Source organism: Equus asinus, chromosome 22, assembly GCF_041296235.1.
Source record: "Equus asinus isolate D_3611 breed Donkey chromosome 22, EquAss-T2T_v2, whole genome shotgun sequence".
NCBI lineage: Eukaryota > Metazoa > Chordata > Mammalia > Perissodactyla > Equidae > Equus > Equus asinus.
The window spans coordinates 51,848,071-51,866,116 of NC_091811.1; the positions used below are offsets into that span (position 1 = coordinate 51,848,071).

The 18,046-nt window shown below is 56.9% G+C and overlaps 2 protein-coding genes across 3 annotated transcripts; both read left to right on the forward strand.

Moving 5' to 3' along the window:
• The first annotated feature begins 1,010 nt into the window (after nucleotides 1-1,010).
• Nucleotides 1,011-9,468, forward strand: AQP2 (aquaporin 2). 2 transcript variants are annotated; one of them, XM_070494240.1, is made up of 4 exons: nucleotides 1,011-1,481; nucleotides 4,377-4,541; nucleotides 4,890-4,950; nucleotides 5,644-9,468. In XM_070494240.1, exons 1-4 carry the CDS (start codon nucleotides 1,122-1,124, stop codon nucleotides 6,126-6,128), a joined length of 1,071 nt encoding a protein of 356 aa, XP_070350341.1. In that variant the 5' UTR covers nucleotides 1,011-1,121; the 3' UTR covers nucleotides 6,129-9,468. The 2 variants fall into 2 exon arrangements, with proteins under 2 accessions (XP_070350341.1, XP_014718379.3); XM_014862893.3 differs by having other exon boundaries at nucleotides 1,012-1,481; nucleotides 4,890-4,970.
• Nucleotides 9,469-12,202: 2,734 nt separating this feature from the next.
• On the forward strand, nucleotides 12,203-17,501 carry LOC106845056 (aquaporin-5). The gene is made up of 4 exons (XM_014862891.3): nucleotides 12,203-14,246; nucleotides 15,354-15,518; nucleotides 15,923-16,006; nucleotides 16,789-17,501. Exons 1-4 carry the CDS (start codon nucleotides 13,479-13,481, stop codon nucleotides 16,972-16,974), a joined length of 1,203 nt encoding a protein of 400 aa, XP_014718377.3. The 5' UTR covers nucleotides 12,203-13,478; the 3' UTR covers nucleotides 16,975-17,501.
• The last annotated feature ends 545 nt before the right edge of the window (nucleotides 17,502-18,046 follow it).

The window sequence follows — 18,046 nt, forward strand, 5'->3', positions numbered from 1 at the left end:
CCGGGGGGTACCTAGAGCCTATCACAGCTTCTGGGACCCTGACGTGAGTTTGGGCCCCAGACCTCCTCTTCTCCTCAGAGTATAAATAATAATTTGTATAAATACTACAGACTATAAATAATACTCTCAATAATAGCTGATATTAATTGACAACTTACTGTGGGCCACGTGCTGCTGAGCACTTTACATACATTTTTAAATTTCATCCAAACCCCTAATTCCATGAGGTAGGTTTATTATCCCTTTTTTACAGACAGACAAGAAAGAGTAAGTCACAGATTGGACCAGGGTGATGCCAGAATGGAAACCCTCAGCTTCCTCAATTGACCCCAGGTTGACTCCATCAGCCAACGTCAGGGTCCCAATGTCATTGAAACCACCCCCTGCCTCCAGGCTATGGGAGCTGCTATTTGGCTGGGGCTCCAGGGAGAAGGTGAAGCTTATGGGTGACTGACTACAAGAAAGCAAGCACAGAAGAGACACCAAACCTTTATGCCTTGGAAGGTTTGTCACAAGCCAACCAGTTGTTTTCCATCCCCTTCAAGAAGGAATAATCAGAGTCAGACAGCAGGAAGGTCTTCCCAATCACTAGAAGGGGTAGTGTTGACATCCTCTCTCATGGTCAGTTTCAGGTTAGGTGTTCCCCGACCTTGGCCAACAGATTGAGTTGGGGGTGGTGTGCGGGGTGGGGGTGGGTGCTGTTGGCCAATCCCCTACAGAAGTTCCCATTCACAGAACTGGTGGGGGTGGGGGAGGCCCTGGGGCAGCAGCCCTGGGGTAACCGAGGGAACAAACACGGAAAACCAGGGGACGTCAGTCCTTATCTGGAGCTCATTAATGGGGAACATTAGTCAGCTGTGAAGGCCAAGATGGGGTGATAGGCATGCAGGTGAGCAGGGGTGAGGAGTGGGGGCAGGAGGCAGCCAGAGGGGAGAAGAGGTTTGACCCACACTCCACTTCCGCCCCACGTGTCCAAATCCAGGATGGAAGGACCCTATAAATGCCCATGGCCCAGCCTCCCCAAAGATCCTGAGAGAGAGAGAAAGAGAGAGAGAGGGGGAGACGGCCACAAGCTTTCTGCCCCTGAGACTGCTGGGCCAGCCCACGGAAGGGTCCACAGCATGTGGGAGCTCCGGTCCATAGCCTTCTCCAGGGCCGTGCTTGCAGAGTTCCTGGCCACACTCCTCTTCGTCTTCTTTGGCCTTGGCTCAGCCCTCAACTGGCCACAGGCCATGCCCTCTGTCCTGCAGATTGCCATGGCCTTCGGCCTGGCTATCGGCACCCTGGTACAGGCTCTGGGCCATGTCAGTGGGGCCCACATCAACCCCGCCGTGACTGTGGCCTGTCTGGTGGGCTGTCACGTCTCCTTTCTCCGAGCTGCCTTCTATGTGGCTGCCCAGCTGCTGGGGGCCGTGGCAGGGGCTGCTCTACTCCACGAGATCACACCACCCGACATCCGAGGGGACCTGGCTGTCAACGCAGTGAGTAGCCAGAACTTGGTCCCTTCCACAAGGGGCAGGTCCTGGGGAGTCCTTTGTAAAGGATGAGATGGGAGGGGGCAGATCTGGGTAAGGGTTTGGATGGGGAGAGAGAAGCAGAGAGAGGGAAGGAAGGGGGGAGAGAGAGAGGCTGGAGCCAGGAACACAGCTGCCATAGGAGAAGCAGGATGGAAGGAGCAATGTCAGAGCGGAGGCAGGATACACTCGGGGCTGCTGGTCCCTTCTGCTCTGAGCCTGTGGAGGAAGAGCAGTGTCAAGGTTTCCGTCAGACTTCACACCTGCAATACAGTGAGCACTGGGCCAGAACTCAGCAGAGGACAGAGTCCCAAAGCACACATGCTGTCTGGGCTGGGAGGAAGCTCAGAGTGCTAGTCACAGGGTCTTCTTCAGGGAAGAAGGACCCAACATTTCTTCAGCATCTACTGTGTGCGGGCTTCATGGCAGGTGCTCCTCCCGAGCCACACATTGACACCTTACAAGGTACGGATGCGTATATCCTTTTCTAAAGAATATGGAACTTGAGGCTCAGAGAGGGGAAGTGACAAGCTGAAAGTTATACAGTTTGTCAATGCTAGAGAAAGCACCAGAACCCAGGGGAAAGCTGAAGGGGCAAGGTCTCTCCAGGCCCTGGAGAAGGTCCCGGAGCCCATGAGTTCACAACTGATTGCAGGAACAGTGGCTACTCGGCACCTTGGGCACTTGGGGGGCTGAGGCTGATGGTCCTCTCCCCCCTCCTGGGTCTGTGCAAGGACTGGGCACCTGAGGGTATGGGCGGGGAGGGATGGTCTGTGTCCCCTCGACACAACTCTCACTCCACCCCCCATCCCAAGCCAGGACAGCAAGTGCCTCTGTCACGCCTTGGTCTCCTGCATCTCCTGGTCTGCTCTCTCCCTGAACCATTGGATGAGAGCTCTGATGTCTCTGTGGCCATCTCCTGTTCCTCCTGAAGGCCATCTCACAGGTGGCCTTCCTCATGCAACGGGCAGAGGTGTCCCAACTGGGGAACTTCTCTCTTCTTCAAAGTGGAAAATACAATGAGGCTTGGGGCTCAGGGCCAGGAAAAGGCTAGAGTGGCCATAGTGGTGAACAGACTGAGGAGCGTGACCATTTCCATGAAGAATGAAATTAGTCCAGTTTGCAGCGAGAAGAGGTCCAGTTAGACTGGAAGAGGAACTGCCTGAGAGCATGGCCAAGAAAGTCTCAGAATGTGTGGCTGGAATCTCCTCTGTAGCAGGGTAATGGGAGTGCTAACATGCCATGGGGGCACTCAGTCCTGCTCCTCTGTCATTTCACAGTTGACTGGGGCCCTCAGAAGGGAAGGGTTTGGGAAGTCTCCCCCAAGTTACTGCTCAGCACTTACCATCTTGAGAAACTGGGGAGAACCCTGTCTAGCTGGAAGTGGGCAGCAACGGGGCTGACTAACCCTGAGGCTAGAGACAGCTAGAGGATCCCTCAGGCTGTCCCAGGTGTCCTCTGAAGTCACCGGAAAGGCTAGCCTGGCCACCAGCAAGTTACCATTGATGAGCACCTGCTCTGTGCCAGACCAGATACCATCTCACTCTGGGCACGACTATAAAGCGAATTGTGTGATCCCTCCACCCTGAGTGGTAAATTGAGGCTCAGCATTCAATGGACTCCAATCACTGAACCAGTAAGTGTGAGCACCTGGAGATGGACGCAGGGCTGTCTGATGCCAAACCCCCATCTGCACTGGCTCCCTTAGAGCAGCCGTTGACCAGCAGGAGTGGGGCTGGGGTTCTGCCCTTCTCATTCCAGTGCTCACACAGTCCTTTATAATCCATTTTGTTACCCCCATTTTACAGAAGGACAAACTGAGGCTGAAGTAAATAGGGTCCCACAACAAGTCAGAGGCCTCCGAAGTGTCTACCTTCAAAGCTCTTTTCACGGCCCCCTACTAGAGGCTCTGACATTGGACCACAGCAGGATGGATTGAGGTTAGATCCTAGAGAGACCCAAGAGTGCCAGCTCGATGGTTAGGACACAGGGTGCAGGTTCAGGGCCTGGAGAAGAAGCGTGGGAGGTGAGAGCTGTCACAGCTCCTCCAGTGCGGTGCCCAGCCCCGAAGGGCAGGGTGTAGGGCACAGGATGACGAAACCCAGGGAGAAATCCAGTGCTGGGCGCGGCTCTGTTATGAAATCACCTCTCTGCTCAGCCCCAGGTTCTCTTGTTACCCAAGGCAGGGTCTGCTGGGACCATGGGCACCCCACGTGGGTGTGGAGGCATTGCAGTACCAGGCTCCAGGACCCTCACCACAACCTCCATAGGATGTGCAGGGAGCAAATCCACAGGGCAAAACTGAGGGCTGAAACACAGTGGGGGACAGGCAAGGTCAAGGGGAACGGGCAAAGGTTAGAGGAAAGAGGGATGCTGGATTTGTGGGGGGAGAGGCACACTAGGACCACCCTCAGACTCAAGTCCCTAGATCCTCTCCCTGGAAGCCCTTTGACCACAGGAAGAAAGACCACAGGCCACTCATTATCCCAGCATCTTATGGCCCAAAGAGAGAGGAAGGCCTTCCTGTTACCTGGCCTAAAACTTCTTGCTGCAATCAAAACTTCTTCCCTTCTTGTTCTTCAGGAAACAGAAATTCTGGATCTCAGCAGCCTTTTCCTCTCACACTGTAGGCACACAACCCCAGCCCCCAAATCAAACGGGCTATGGAGTCAGTTTTCCTACCTCTGGACTAGGGACCACAAGAAGCTGTCAGTAGTTTGGGCAAAGGCAGCTGGTGAGCCCAGGTGTTCTGGCTCCCAGCCCTGAAGCCTCTCTGGAGCCTTGACTGCAGGTGGGCAGAGAGACGGAGTCCACGTGGGAGCATGCTCAGTGTTCCCCCACCGATCCCCTCTCTGTCCCCAGCTCAGCAACAGCACAACAGCTGGCCAGGCCGTGACTGTGGAGCTTTTCCTGACCCTGCAGCTGGTGCTCTGCATCTTCGCCTCCACCGATGAGCGCCGTGGAGACAACCTGGGCACCCCTGCCCTCTCCATCGGCTTCTCTGTGGTCGTGGGCCACCTCCTCGGGGTAGGTCATGGCCACTGATTCCAGCCTGCCTGGAGGGACCAAAGAAACAGGCACACAGACCACTCTAGAGACAGATACACAAAACCCCCAAAAGTGGCAGACACAAAGACCCCCAGAGGGACTGCTACACAGAACTCCCAAGAGGGACAGATATGGACATAGTCCCAAGGGTTTGACTCCCAGATAACACTCCAGCCTCAAAGGAATACAGAGCCCTGTAAATATAACATGAACTCAGTGGTCCATCGCCTGGAGTCCCTTTAGGTTGCGGCCAACCTGGAGAGGGGCACAAAGTCTCCTGCCCTGTCCTCACCTCTCTCCCCTCCCTGACCCCTCATCCCATTGCAGATCCCCTACACTGGCTGCTCCATGAATCCTGCCCGCTCCCTGGCTCCAGCTGTCATCACCGGCAAGTTTGATGACCACTGGGTAATGGCTGAAACCTCCCCGCCTTCCCCTCCCCCAGAAACCCATCCTGGCATGTGCTGGAACAGAGCTAGGAACGGGCACAGCAAGCCCCCTACACTCCTCCTCCTGGGGCCCTGGGGAGCCTTGGGTTCCACCCTTCAGTTCTGATGCCTGAAGACTCAGTTTCCGCATTTATAAATGAGGATCATAGCAGTCCTTGCCTCGTTGGCTTTTTGGCAGGGAAGCTACTGGCATAAAACAGATAACACAGAGCCTTAGAACTGGATAAACGGTGGTGTCTATATGAGCTAACACATTTTTATGATTTAGCACTTATCTAGTGTTTTGTATGTGCCAGGCCTTATTCTAAGCACTTTGCAAATATTAATTCCTATAGTTTTCACAACAACCCTAGGAGGTAGGTATTATTATAATGAAGGGAAATTGAGGCACAGGCAGGATAAGTGACTTGTCTAAGTTCACCTGGGCGGGCAGCTTCGGAATTTGCAACCTTAGCCCTCAAACTAACCTGTCTTCCCCAACACTCCTGTCATCACTAATTATGCAAAGACGCATTTGATTACATTGATCGCGTGAGACCCCCTTCCAACACCAAGTGGGGAGAGGAGCACGTCCCCGGGCCCAGAGGGGCGTGGTCGAGTCGGGGCTCAGCCCCTCTCCGCTCGGCCCGCAGGTCTTCTGGATCGGACCCCTGGTGGGTGCCATCCTGGGCTCGCTGATCTACAACTACCTGCTGTTCCCGCCCGCCAAGACCCTGCAGGAGCGCCTGACCGTGCTCAAGGGGCTGGAGCCAGACGCCGACTGGGAGGAGCGCGAGGTGCGGCGGCGGCAGTCAGTGGAGCTGCACTCGCCGCAGAGCCCGCCGCGGAGCTGCAAGGCCTGAGCGCCCGGCCCCGAGGCCCCGGGCTCCGGGGCGCCGCCACCCCCGCCCCGAGGCGGAGGGGTCGTCCCCGCCCCGACTCTCCCCAGGTCCGAAGCTGGCCCCCAGTGCAGAGTAGCTGTTGCCAGGACGTGCGCGGCCACAGCCAGGGCGGCGGGGGAGGCGGTGAGCCTGGCAGATTCCCTGTCCTGAGGCTGCACGTGGCGCGTGGTCGACCCTCTGGCCCCTTGCAGGGAGCTGGGGACTTGGGGACCGAGCCGGGGAGGGAGGGCGAGTGAGCAGGCAGAGGAAGGTTCTGGAGAGCCTGCTCGCGGTACTAGGTGGGGTAGGGGGGAAGAGTACGGAACCTGCCTTGGGGGTCGGTCTGGGAATGGCCCAAGAGTTTTGCTCGTGTGCAAGCCTGGTCTGTGTTCATCCCCGAGTGCCTCTGTCCTCATGTGCAGGGTTGTGCATGGTCCTGAGTGTGCACAGGTGTGCCTGTGGTGGTGCCAGTGTGCCCTGGGGGGCGACCTCTCACTCCCGCCGTGACCCCTTCCTTCTCCACCTGCAATAAATCCACTTCCTCTGCAATGGATGAGTCCTTGCCACCAGTCATCCCCAGGAGCAGGGAAGGGGGGATCCTGGAGGCTGCTTTGAGAAGGTACTTCCATCCTCTACCCTGCCTCTCCTCAAAAGTCCACCTACACCCCAACGCTGGGCCCTAAGACTTGCCAGGACCCGTTGCTAGAGGCAGGGAGGCATCAACCAGAGACAGGCCCCCGGAGAAGTGGCCTCTGGAAAAAAGGAAAGTTGGATGAACAAGGACCTCCTTTCTGCCCTAAAGGAGGACCTCTCCAAAACAGGAAGCAGGTGTGTGTGTGTGTGTGTGTGCACGCATGCCAAACATGTGCATGCAACCCCCATGGGGGGGGGGGTGTTTCCAACCTAGAGATTAGCTTCCCACTGTAACAGAGAAAACAAAAACCTTTTGTGGGCCTCTGGCCCTTGTCTCAGGAGAGGGGGAGATTTGCAACTAGACACTCCTGAAAGGAGACACTCAGTTTCGCAAGTGAGCCCTCTCACCCAGCAAACACCTACAGCTGGCTGGGCAAGGCGGTCAGGCAGGCACCCACAGGCAGCAGGCAACACCCCTCCATCACCCATGCCACCTCCGGCCCCCAACTACAGGCAGCAGCTCTTCCTCCCCAGGAATCTCTCCTCCCCTCCTTCCCTCTATTCCTGCTCCCACCACAGGACAGTTATTATGGAGAGAGTAGCCTAGCGCTGGGACGAGAGAAGAGAAACAACTTGTCGAGGCAGAGGCAGGTCTGTGTCTAGAACCCGGGCTTCTAAATTTCCAGGCCAGTGCAATGGTTCTCAAATGAGATTAACTGGGATTAAGTGAGATGATGCATGTCAAGATGCTGTGTGAACTGTAATTCCTCATACCATTACCATGCATTATTGGAATCATTACATTATTTCTGCTTCCTAGGGGGAGAACACAGAAGGGACCTGACACTGGGCCTCCTTTACCTCCTTTAGTTGGTTGTCAAAGCAGAGGAGAGCCCTGGGGCCCCAAGGTGCAGGCAGAAGGAGATGTGCTTAGGGATGGCCCCTTCTTGATCCAGCCCCTTAACTTTTCCTGACCGCAAGTGCACAATGGGTCTTCTCCACCTTCCTTCCTCCCACCACCCAGACCATCCATTCTCTACCCACTTCTCCAGCTGCTGCATAGCTAACCTAAGAATCACACCTTGAGCTCCCTTCTCCAGGATCTCTGTTGCCTCCATGCTTTCAAGGTTTTATCTGGGTCTGTCCCACACTGCACCAAGCACCCACTGTGCGCCAGAGTCTCCAGCCCCTTCCTCCCCTCCACTCCCGTCGGAGATGGACTGTTTATGAGGAACGTCTCTGTAATTGTCTCTTTCTCTACGTCTTTTCTGTCTTCCTTAACCAAAACTCCCTTTAGGGTCAGAAAAAGTTTCCCTGGGCCATAGGTGCTATGGCCGTGATTCTCTCAAACCCCCAAAGACCTGGCCTCCCTACTGGGGGAGGGGTTGAGTCAGAGACCAAAGTGACCTGGGGGGCTGTTCTCCTGGTAGCTGAGTATCCTTTCCCTGGAAGTTCAGAGGCAGCGAGACACTGAGCTGCGAGCCAAGCCGGGATGTCTCAGGCCCCTCATCCCCACTCCATCTCACCCCAACAGATCCCTCTAGAAGTTGCCAAGAATTTCTCTCTCTGTCTGTTCCACTTCCTGCATTCCATCTCCCTCAAAACTAAATGTGAGATCCTGCCACTTCCAGCCCCATTTGCCCAGATTGGGGTCACTGAAGTCAGAGGTCAAAGCAAGATTCAAAGTGATGGGGGTGGAGAGGAACTGACACCTATTAAGCATCTCTTGTCCCCCAGCCTCTGTGCTGGATGCTTGACAAGTGCTAGCTCATTTAATCCTCCTAAAACTTCAGACAGGTTAGGGAAGGACAGTGGCCCCAGTCATGCTCGGCATAATGATGTTTCCGTCAACAATGAATTTCAGTCAACAGTGGACCCCATATACAACGGTGGTCCCATAAGATTCGTACCACATAGCCTAGGTGTGTAGTAGGCTATACCGTCTAGTTTTTTACACTCTATGATGTTCACACAAGGACAAAATTGCCTAACGACGCGTCATTAAGTGACACGTGACTCTTTAAGAAATGTGGCAGGTAACTTGAGACAAGAGGTTTGACAGCATAGGCGATTCTGACCCTCCTATCTGGGCAACTAAGTGGTCATTCTGGATAATTCCAAGCCAGGACCACCGTGGACTCAGAGCAGAGCTGCTCTTACCAAAGGCTCAATCAGGACCCACTGTGCCCAGCCCTGTACTGTACTGTGATTATCTCCCAACCCTGTAGGATAGGCAAAGCAAATACTATTCTCCCCATTTCATAGATTAAGAAACTGAGGCTAAGAGACTCATCTAAAGTCACACCGCAGTATGTAGTGGAACCAAGACTTGAACTCAGGCCTTCTTATTCAAAATCCCATGATCTTTCCACTAAAAAGTCAGAGGAGACCAGGTGTGTGCTGAGGCAAGTCCTAGGCCCCTGCCAGAAGCCAGAACACACAATGGGGCCTGTCCAGCCCAGCCTGCTGTCTTGTGGACACAGGGCCTGGGGGAGAGCCACGGCAGGGTAGGGAAAAAAATGACAAAACATTTGGCTGGTTTCTGCCTTTGCAGAGAGCACTCAGTCTGGAGGAGGGTGGAGGTCAGACACACCCCAAACCAGACAGAGGCAGGGCACATGGAGGAAGGTGGAGAGGCCTCTAGCTCCCCAAGCTGGGGACAAAGAAGCCTCTGAGCCAAAAGGAGGAGGTGGATGACCACTGAGTCCCAGCAGCATCCATTCCCACATTTCCACTTTGTGCCGGATGACTGTGTACCTACTAATGTTGCTTTGATGTTGTTCTGTATCTCTCAGCGGTGATTCTGTATATGTGCAATGCTTCCCAGCCAGGCTGTAAGCCCTTCGGGGCAGGGCTCCTTCCAGTTCTTGGATGGCATTCTCCTAGCTATCCTCCCTCATTTGTCTTGTCTAGCACAGTGCTCTGCATATAGTAAGCACTCAATAAATGCTCATTTGCCAATAAGTGCTGTTTCTTCCACCACTTAGAAATGGTCAATACAGCCCAAGGTGCCAGGAGACAGACTTGGGTGGCTGGCATGTCATAAGCTCCCCAGAGTTGCTGTTAGGAATGGTGTAGAGGGGATTTCAACACTGAATAAGAAGCTCAACCAAGGTGGCCTGTGATGGCAAATTCCCACTGCCAACCCGGCCAGAATGGGCATCCTGGGCTTTGTGACCCAGGTGGCACCATGGAAAGAGAGGGCACCAAGATATGAGCAGGCTGTGTGGCCTCCAAAGAGAGCAAAGAACGGTCCCTTTTGGTCTGCTTGTCCTGGCTGTAGCGCCATGTTGGGAAGTCAGGGCAGGGACCTCCAGGGTGTGGGACAACACCGAACACTCCACATGTCCAAAATTGACCTCCTGCCCTTCTGCCCACACCTGCTCCTCCCACAGCCCTCTCATCTCAACTGATAGCAACTCCATCTTTCCAGCTGCTCAGGCCAAAGAGTTTGAGTCATCCTTGACTCCTCGTTCTCACATGCCAGGAGAGCTTCATCAGGGGATCCTGTCAGGTCTGCCTTCACAAGGGATCCAGAATCCCATTGCCATCCCCTTCAGCACCACCCCGCCTCAGGTCCAGGCCACCAGCATCTCTCCCTGGAGAGGCGCCTACTGGTCTCCCTGCTTCTACTCCTGCCCTTCCAGTCTCTTCTCAACACAGCAGCCGAGGGGTCATGCTAAAAACTTTGTTGGACCACGCTAGTCCTCCCCTCTATGGCTTCCTCGTTCTGTCCAGGGAATCCTGCAGGCCTTTTAGTGGTGCACAAGCTCTGCCCACTTCCACCACCTCTGTTCTAGCTCCCACTCTCTCCCTTGCTCCCCCTGCTCCAGCAACACTGGCTGCTCCCTCTGCCTGGAATGTTCTTCCCCAGATATGCACATGGCTCTTTCCCTCTCCTCTTCCAAGGCCTTGCTCAGATGTCACCTTCTCAATAAGACCCACACTGACACCCCATTTAAAATTTCCAAGAACCCACACTCCTACTCCAGCATGCCCAGTCCCCCTTAATGTAGTCTATTTTTCCATAGCACTTACAGATTCTGTCGTACTATATGACTTACATATGTCTGTTCTTTATTGTCTGTCTCTTTTCACTAGAATATTAGCTCCACAAGGGAGAGGCATTGTCTGCTAGCTCATGACTGTATCCCCAGTGCCTAGAACAGTGCCTGGTACATAGTAAGCGCTTAATAAATCTTTGTGGAATGAATGAATGAGGAGCCCCCGGGGCATCACCTGCTGCCAATTAACCTACCATTTCTGCCCCCGACCCTCAGTTGCTCCCAGGGAATTCCTACATCAGGAGAGGAGGAGAGTCTCTCCCTGACAGACTGTCATGCTCCCTGCCACAAAGCGGGGGGACCCATCTCCCAGCCCAGAGAGGTGCCAGGGAAGCATTCCTCTGGGGCTGGCAGGGCAGGGCAAAAACAACTCCAGGACATAGTAGCTCCAATAGTTTCTTGTGACAACCTGGGGACAGAGTGACCCTGATGGTTAGAGAGAGACGGAAGGGCTTCAAGAACAGGGCTAGGAAACATAACCAGCTGCCCACTCTGAGCAGTCTTGACAGGTGGGGTCTCCTTCTTCAGCCACACCAGGCCCATTCCTGACAACCCCGTGGGTCACTGTGTGACCCTGGGCAAGGCAGTCACCTCTGAGTCTGGGTTCCTCACAGGTAGCTCAGAATTCAATCACACAGTGGAGCCCAAAGCCCTTCATTAGCTGTAAATGATTGGGCTCAAATCCTGAAGTAGGAGCTTCCCTTGGTGGCCCAACCTCCTGTGAGCACTGCCGAGTCCTGCCCTCTCCAAGACGATGGAGTTTGCGACCTATGATTCATGGAGACAGTGCCTGGGGAGAGAGGATGAGATAGAAGGTGAAAGGGTGCCGACTGGAGGCAAGTTCCACTGTGAAGGGGCCTGGCCCCCAGAGGCCTCTGGGGTCATGAGGGTCATCGTTCCAGTCTGAGCCAGGCCTGCCCTTAGCCCTGAGCCCCAAGCCCAGATGAAAATCCTGTGTATATATCTGTCATGCTCTGCCAGGGCCAGGGCCCCAGGACCCACGGCAGAAAGGACAGACCTCCTGCCTAAAGAGGAGAGACTTAGGGGAGGAGCTGTTCCAGCAGGAACCTGGGAGCAGAGCAGGAACAACAGCGAGGTTTCTTTGGTCCCTGTTTTCTTTGGCCTCTTAGCTGCCACGGAGCCCAGAGCACGCTCCTCCAGGTCCTTGGCTTTCCTCCGGGCCCCTCCCTTTAGCCATGGCCTGACAGACTGACAGAGGAGCACCTGTTCTCTCCCTCTGCTGCACCCTCTGGCTTAGCTCCAAACAGAGCCCTCAGGGGGCTTTTAAAATTATAGTCGCAAGTGAGGAAACTTTACTGAGCCTTACTCTGAGCCAGGCACTGTGCTAAGTGCCTCCCAAGGACACATCATGCTGGGGGGGGGGGGCAATCTTTAGTGTAACTCCACTCCTGGGATCCTGGGGCTGGGTCCCTACCCCTCCTCCAAGCCCTGGAGGGCCCTCCAGCCTCATTCCCCACATGCCTAACCTGGGGATGGGAAGAGGGTGGGGTGGGATGGCCGATGGAGAGCAGCTGGGAGCTCAGAGAGAAGGGGCAAGGACGGGGGGGGGGGGGGGGGGGGGGGGGGGGGGGGGGGGCGGGGGTTGGGAACTGGAAGAAAGTGTCACCCAGCCCAGAGGGGGGAGGACTTCACTTTAGAGGGACTGAAAAAGCCCAGATGTAAGAGAGGTAGACATGGAAAATGAGGCAGAGACAGAGAGAAACAAAGTCACAGAAACTGAGGCAGAGGAAAGGTGAAATAGAGAGGAGATAGAAACTGAGAGGTGAATAGAGAAACTGAGATGGAGAGGCCAAGGCTAAGACTGTGAGAGGAACGAAGGGGAAAAAACCAGGGAAATTGAAAAAGAGAGAGGGGAGAGAGGGAGAGCCTAAGAGACAAGCTGAGCCTGAAATGAGAGAGAGAGAGAGAGAGAGAGCGCGAGGAAGAGACTGACAGAGGGCACAGGACAGGGAGATGAAGAGAGACAAAACGTCTGGAAAACAGAGATGGGGGGGTTGGAGAAAGAGACAAGGAGAAAGAGGAGAGGCAGAGAGATTGCAAGAGGGAGAGAAATCAAGACTGAGAGGGAGTCTGAAGGAAGAAGACACAGACTGAACGGAGAAGGAGGAAGAGAGGGAGCAGGAGAAGGAAAACGGAGAGCCAGCGTGGGGGGCTTCTGGCAGGGAGGTGAGAGGGCGTGGAAGGGCAGTGGTGTGCCTGCACCCTCCCCGGACCCCACTCTGATCCTCTGCCCCAGTCCCAGGGCCTCTTCCCTGACCCCAAGCAAGATGGAACTGGGTATGCCCCCTCTCATACTATGGACAAAGTGAACTCCTGGCTCCCACCTCCTTCGGGGACTTGCTGGCATCCCCCAGAGGGCTGTGTTCCTAGAGGGGCTGGGACGGCTGCAGAGGAGAGGGCACCTCCTGGGGTCTGCCACCTTCTCCCAGGAGTGCCCGGCTACTGGGCGTCGAGGATCACCAAGCGCCAGGCAAGCTGGCACGGTGCTCCTTTTCCCAAAACGCCCCCGCTCCAAACCCGGAGGCTGCCTGGCCCGGGCAGGGGAGAGGCCCGGCCCGGCCGCCCGCCCCCGCCACCGGCCGTCGAGGAGCTGAGTGGCTCTGTCCTCAGGGAATCGCATCACTCCAGCTCACCGTGGGTGACGCCAGGTCAAGATGCTTGGGTCGCAGGAGGAAAAGGAGGAGCTGGACCCGGAGCCCGAAGAGAAGAAAAGGGGAAGACCACGGCTGGAGATAAAGGGCCAGCGGAGGCAGACGCCCAGAAGTCGGTAGGACCGGAGAGCCCGGCCCCAGCCCAGCGTCCCCGGGAGCCTGGGACCCACAGCGCGGAGGAGAGCTCAGAAGCAGCGCGGAGGAGAGCGCAGAAGCCGCCCAGAGTGCAGAGTCCACCATGCGCGGGTCCCCGGCCGCGGGGCCGGTCTACACCCCCGCCTGGGTGGCGTGGCCCGGGCGGGTCCGCTGCTGCTCCGTCGGGGGGGCGGGCGTCGGGCCGGGGGCACGCGGGACCGGGGACTGCGGCGAGCCCGCGGCCACGGCAAAGTTTCCACTCTGCGCGCCGCGCTGGCCCCCGGGCGCGGGAGCCGCCCACTGCCCCCCCGCGCTCGCCCCGCTCCCAGGCGCGCGCCGGGTATATAACGCGCCCCTGCAGGGCCGGTTCCAGGCCGCTAGCCACGCAGTGGACGCCGGGGAGTGCTGCCCAGCGTCCGGGAGCCAGCCCGCCACCCCCTGCGCCCCCGCCTCCCCGACGGGCGCCCCCTGCTGTGGCCGCAGCCGCTGCCCCGCCTCCGAGGCCACCATGAAGAAGGAGGTGTGCTCCGTGGCCTTCTTCAAGGCCGTGTTTGCCGAATTCCTGGCCACTCTCATCTTCGTCTTCTTCGGCCTCGGCTCAGCCCTCCAGTGGCCGTCGGCGCTGCCCAGCATCCTGCAGATCTCGATGGCTTTTGGCTTGGCCATAGGCACCCTGGCCCAGGCTCTGGGGCCGGTGAGCGGAGGCCACATCAACCCCGCCATCACACTGGCCCTCTTTGTGGGCAACCAGATCTCCCTGCTCCGGGCTCTCTTCTACGTGGTGGCCCAGCTGGTGGGCGCCATTGCTGGGGCGGCCATCCTCTACGGGCTGGCGCCGCGCAATGCCCGGGGCAATCTGGCCGTCAACTCGGTGAGTGCTCACGGGGCTGAGGGTGGGACAGGGACCCTGGGGTGGGCTCCGGACCAGGCCACCGTACCCCATCTCAAGATTGGGTGTCACAGAGTGGGCCAGTGCACACCCTTACCAGGAAGGCAGCAGCCCTCTAAGGCAAGGAAGATGAGTCTCCAGGCTGGCATGTGCCCCTACCCCCCTCCCTAGTTCATACCCGCCTCCTCTGCCCTCTCAGCTCCTGCTGCACCATCCTGGCCTCTCTCTTGGTGCCTACTGCCTCCCCGCATCGCCCCCCCCCCCACGCTTTCTTGCCCAAAACTTCTGCCTTTTCTCTTGTCTCATCTCTGAGTTCTGCCTTCCTCCTGGGCCCCTCACAGCTCCTGTCGGCTCCTCAGTGGAGTGGTTTCATGTAACCATCAGAGAGAAATGGGTTGTAATCCTGGCTTCAGATGACTCTGGCCTCTCTGGGTCTCATTTTTCTCAGCCATTATGTGGGGATGGTCGTAACCTACCACAGCAGGTGTCAAGGGGATTCCATTTAGAAACCATGCATGTGACCCCCACCTAGAGCAGAACCAATGCGTAGGGTCTCTGTAGCTTCCTGCTCCTGGCCCCTTGCTGCCTCCTCCTCCTGAAGCCCCAGATTCAGCCCCCATGTCCCATGCAAACTGGGTTCATTAATCAAACACAGAGGAGGATTTTCTCGGCCATTGTCAAGCCGTGAGTCAGCCCCACCGGAGAGACGAGTTTGAAGTTGGCACTGGCAGCAAGTCAGGCACGGGCGGGAGGCAGGCTGGGGCAAACTGGGGTTTGCAGTAAGCAAACTGGGCATTGCCCACAGGAGAGAGGATGAATGCCAGCTTGTGGGGGTTGGGGACTGGGCAGAACCGTTGACAGGACTGTGTCCAGGAAAAGTTGCCCTCATGCTCTGCCCTTTTGCGATAGGCCTGAGCTCCAAGCTTTGTGTACACTGTGAAGTATGTAATCATTTCAGCAAACGACCTCCCTGATGTGACGTACTCAGGGCTGGGCTTCCAGGTGTCCTTAGAGGCCCAAAGCCCCAGGCCCCTAAGCCCCTGGCCATAGAGCCAGAAGGCAGAGGGCCAACCCATTCTCCCCTTGCAGCTCAACAGCAACACGACGCCAGGCCAGGCCATGGTGGTGGAGCTGATCCTGACCTTCCAGCTGGCACTCTGCATCTTCTCCTCCACCGACTCCCGCCGCACCAGCCCTGTGGGCTCCCCGGCCCTGTCCATCGGCCTGTCCGTCACACTGGGCCACCTTGTGGGGGTGAGCGGTGCTGCCACACAGCTTGGGTGGGGAGCCCCCTCAGGGCAAATAATGGGGCCCTGGAGCAGCACCCCTGCTGACCATTGAGCCCCAAAGTTAAGACCTGGAGTAGGGCTGCTATACTCTGGCCAGACTTGATCCCCCAAAACCTTCTCTAGCTTGAGGAAGGTTGGGAGTAAGTGGGAGCTGGGGTGAGGGCAGGTAAGCAAGCCCAAGCTCAGGACAGAGAAGAGAGGAGGGGTGAGTCGGGACGTGTGGGAGGAAAGGTCACCAGCCTAGGAATCAGGAGACTTGAGTTGGAGACCTGTGTGAGCCCTTGAACTGCTGGGTGACCCAGCGAGAGCCCAGGGCCCTGTGGGAGTGGATAAGCACGTTGCCCTCCTCACCTCCCTCTTTCTGTCCAGATCCACTTCACCGGCTGCTCCATGAACCCAGCCCGCTCTTTCGGCCCCGCGGTGATCATGAAGCGGTTCAGCTCCGCGCACTGGGTGAGTCTGGGCCCTCGCCTGGCTCCCTGGCAATGAGGGCCTAGAAACCCTGCCGTGGCAGCCAAGAGCTAACTGGACTTTCTGGAGGCTGTGGACCCAGACCTTGAGAGTAGGCCCCAGGAGTGGTGGCTGGAGAGAGAAGCGGACACAGTAGGAGACAGGATGAAGCCAGAACAAGGGCAGGGGTTCATTTATGTGGCCTGAGCCCCTGGGAACAGAGGACCCTACTCGGGGGTTGGGGAGGATCATGTGTATCTGTCCCTCTAAGGAAAGGGATCTATACCTCTGTGTTGATCTCCTCTGAGGATTTGTCTCTGTCCCTCTGGGGTCTGTGTGTCTGTCCTCTCTGACGTTTTATTTATCTTTCCCCATTGAGGGGGTTTGGAGCGTCTTCCTTCATGTGGGTCTGTCCCTCTGGGCAATCTGTCTGTCACCTCCTAGAGTCTGTCTGTATCCCTCTGTGGAAGGGAGAGGAGTTCTGTTTGTCTCTGAGGATCTATATGTCTGTTCCCTCTGAAGGTGCGTTTGTCTTTCTTTAGGGTAAAGTTGGAGGAGCTCTGTCCCTCTGGGGATCTGGGTGTCTGTGGTCCATGTCCCTGTCATTGGGGAGTGGGGTGTCAGTATATCTGTCCCTGAGGTGGGAGGAAGTCTTTCCCTCTGGAGGTCTGGAAGTTTGTATGTCCATCTCCTCTGAGGGTCCACGGGTCTGTCCTCTGGAGGGGGGAGGTCTTGGTCTGTGAGGCCTGGGGCTCAGCCGGCTGATGCTGTTCTGTCTCCACCAGGTCTTCTGGGTGGGGCCCATCGTGGGGGCTGCCCTGGCTGCCATCCTCTACTTCTACCTGCTCTTCCCCAACTCGTTGAGCCTGAGTGAGCGTGTGGCCATCGTCAAGGGCACGTATGAGCCTGAGGAGGATTGGGAGGAGCAGCGGGAGGAGCGGAAGAAGACCATGGAGCTGACCGCTCACTGACCAGTGTCAGGCAGAGGCCAGCTCCTCAGCCCCTGAACCGCAGGGGAAAAAAGAAAAAAATATGACAGCAAAGCTTCCTTACCCCACAGTTGGGTCCTCTGGGCTGGGGAGGAGGTGCTGGTTCCCCAGGCTACACAGTTAGAGATGGGAGCAGGAACCCATGATGGTACTCTTGGGGTGGGAGCTAGGGGCTGGAATCTGGTGGGGAGGGGTCTCTCTGGGACAAGGCAGACAGCTGCCATGAGGTCAGACCTTAGAGACTGTGAACCTAAGCCCGCAGGCTGCCCCAGGACCAAGCCAGGAAGGGGTGGCCTGCATTCTGCATCGCCCCACCCTTCCCAGCCCCTCCTCAAGAACCAGAGGGATCCCAGGCCCTAAGACAGCAGAGGCTGTCCCTCCCCAGAGCTCCTTAGGAGGGAGACGGACTGGTTCATTAAATGCTGCCTTATTTATGTCTGGTCAAGGATGCATGGAGTAGAGCTGCCGGTGTTTGGGGTGGAGGCTTCCCAATAAACCACTGACATTCATGCTTGGCCTCGTCTCTCCCCAGAAACCTCTCCTTGGGACACTCTGGCACATCGCCTCTCCTCTTTGTCATCCCACACCCTCCCCCATGGTCTCCACAGTCCTCTGTGGAAAGACAGGGAAGCTGAGGCCAGGGAAGGGGGTGGGGAGAGAGAGGGGAGACCTATAGCTCTAGAGTTCTAATATAGGAATAGAGCCAGAGGTTAGGAGTGGGCAGTGGGAGCAGAGAAGGAGGGGGCCTCACTGAGTCACTTGCCTGCTTGCCCCTCCCACCTCAGCTATGTCAAGTCCCTGCCACTTGAGGAGGGCCTGGCACCAGTGCCAGGGTGTGCCAGGCAGGGTGGAGGTGAAGTGAACCAGCTAGCAGCCCCTTGAGATGCCAAGGGGGTGACCTGCCAGGTCTGTCATCGGGGACGAGGCACAGCCCAGGACTCCCCTCTCTGCACTGTGATGTTCCAAAAAGGTGCCCTGTTGGGAGCCTGTGCTGAGAGGGACCAACCCCCTGCTCCCCCCACCCCCCACATACACACACACATCCCCAGAAGCG

Excerpts from the sequence above, each read along its gene's own strand:
- AQP2 (XM_070494240.1), top strand. The coding sequence starts at position 1,122 with ATGTGGGAGCTCCGGTCCATAGCCTTCTCCAGGGCCGTGCTTGCAGAG. Across the intron at positions 4,542-4,889 it reads TCGTGGGCCACCTCCTCGGG|ATCCCCTACACTGGCTGCTC; the intron begins GTAGGTCATGGC and ends ATCCCATTGCAG. Across the intron at positions 4,951-5,643 it reads GGCTCCAGCTGTCATCACCG|GTCTTCTGGATCGGACCCCT; the intron begins GCAAGTTTGATG and ends CTCGGCCCGCAG.
- LOC106845056 (XM_014862891.3), top strand. The coding sequence starts at position 13,479 with ATGCGCGGGTCCCCGGCCGCGGGGCCGGTCTACACCCCCGCCTGGGTG. Across the intron at positions 15,519-15,922 it reads CACTGGGCCACCTTGTGGGG|ATCCACTTCACCGGCTGCTC; the intron begins GTGAGCGGTGCT and ends CTTTCTGTCCAG. Across the intron at positions 16,007-16,788 it reads GGTTCAGCTCCGCGCACTGG|GTCTTCTGGGTGGGGCCCAT; the intron begins GTGAGTCTGGGC and ends TGTCTCCACCAG.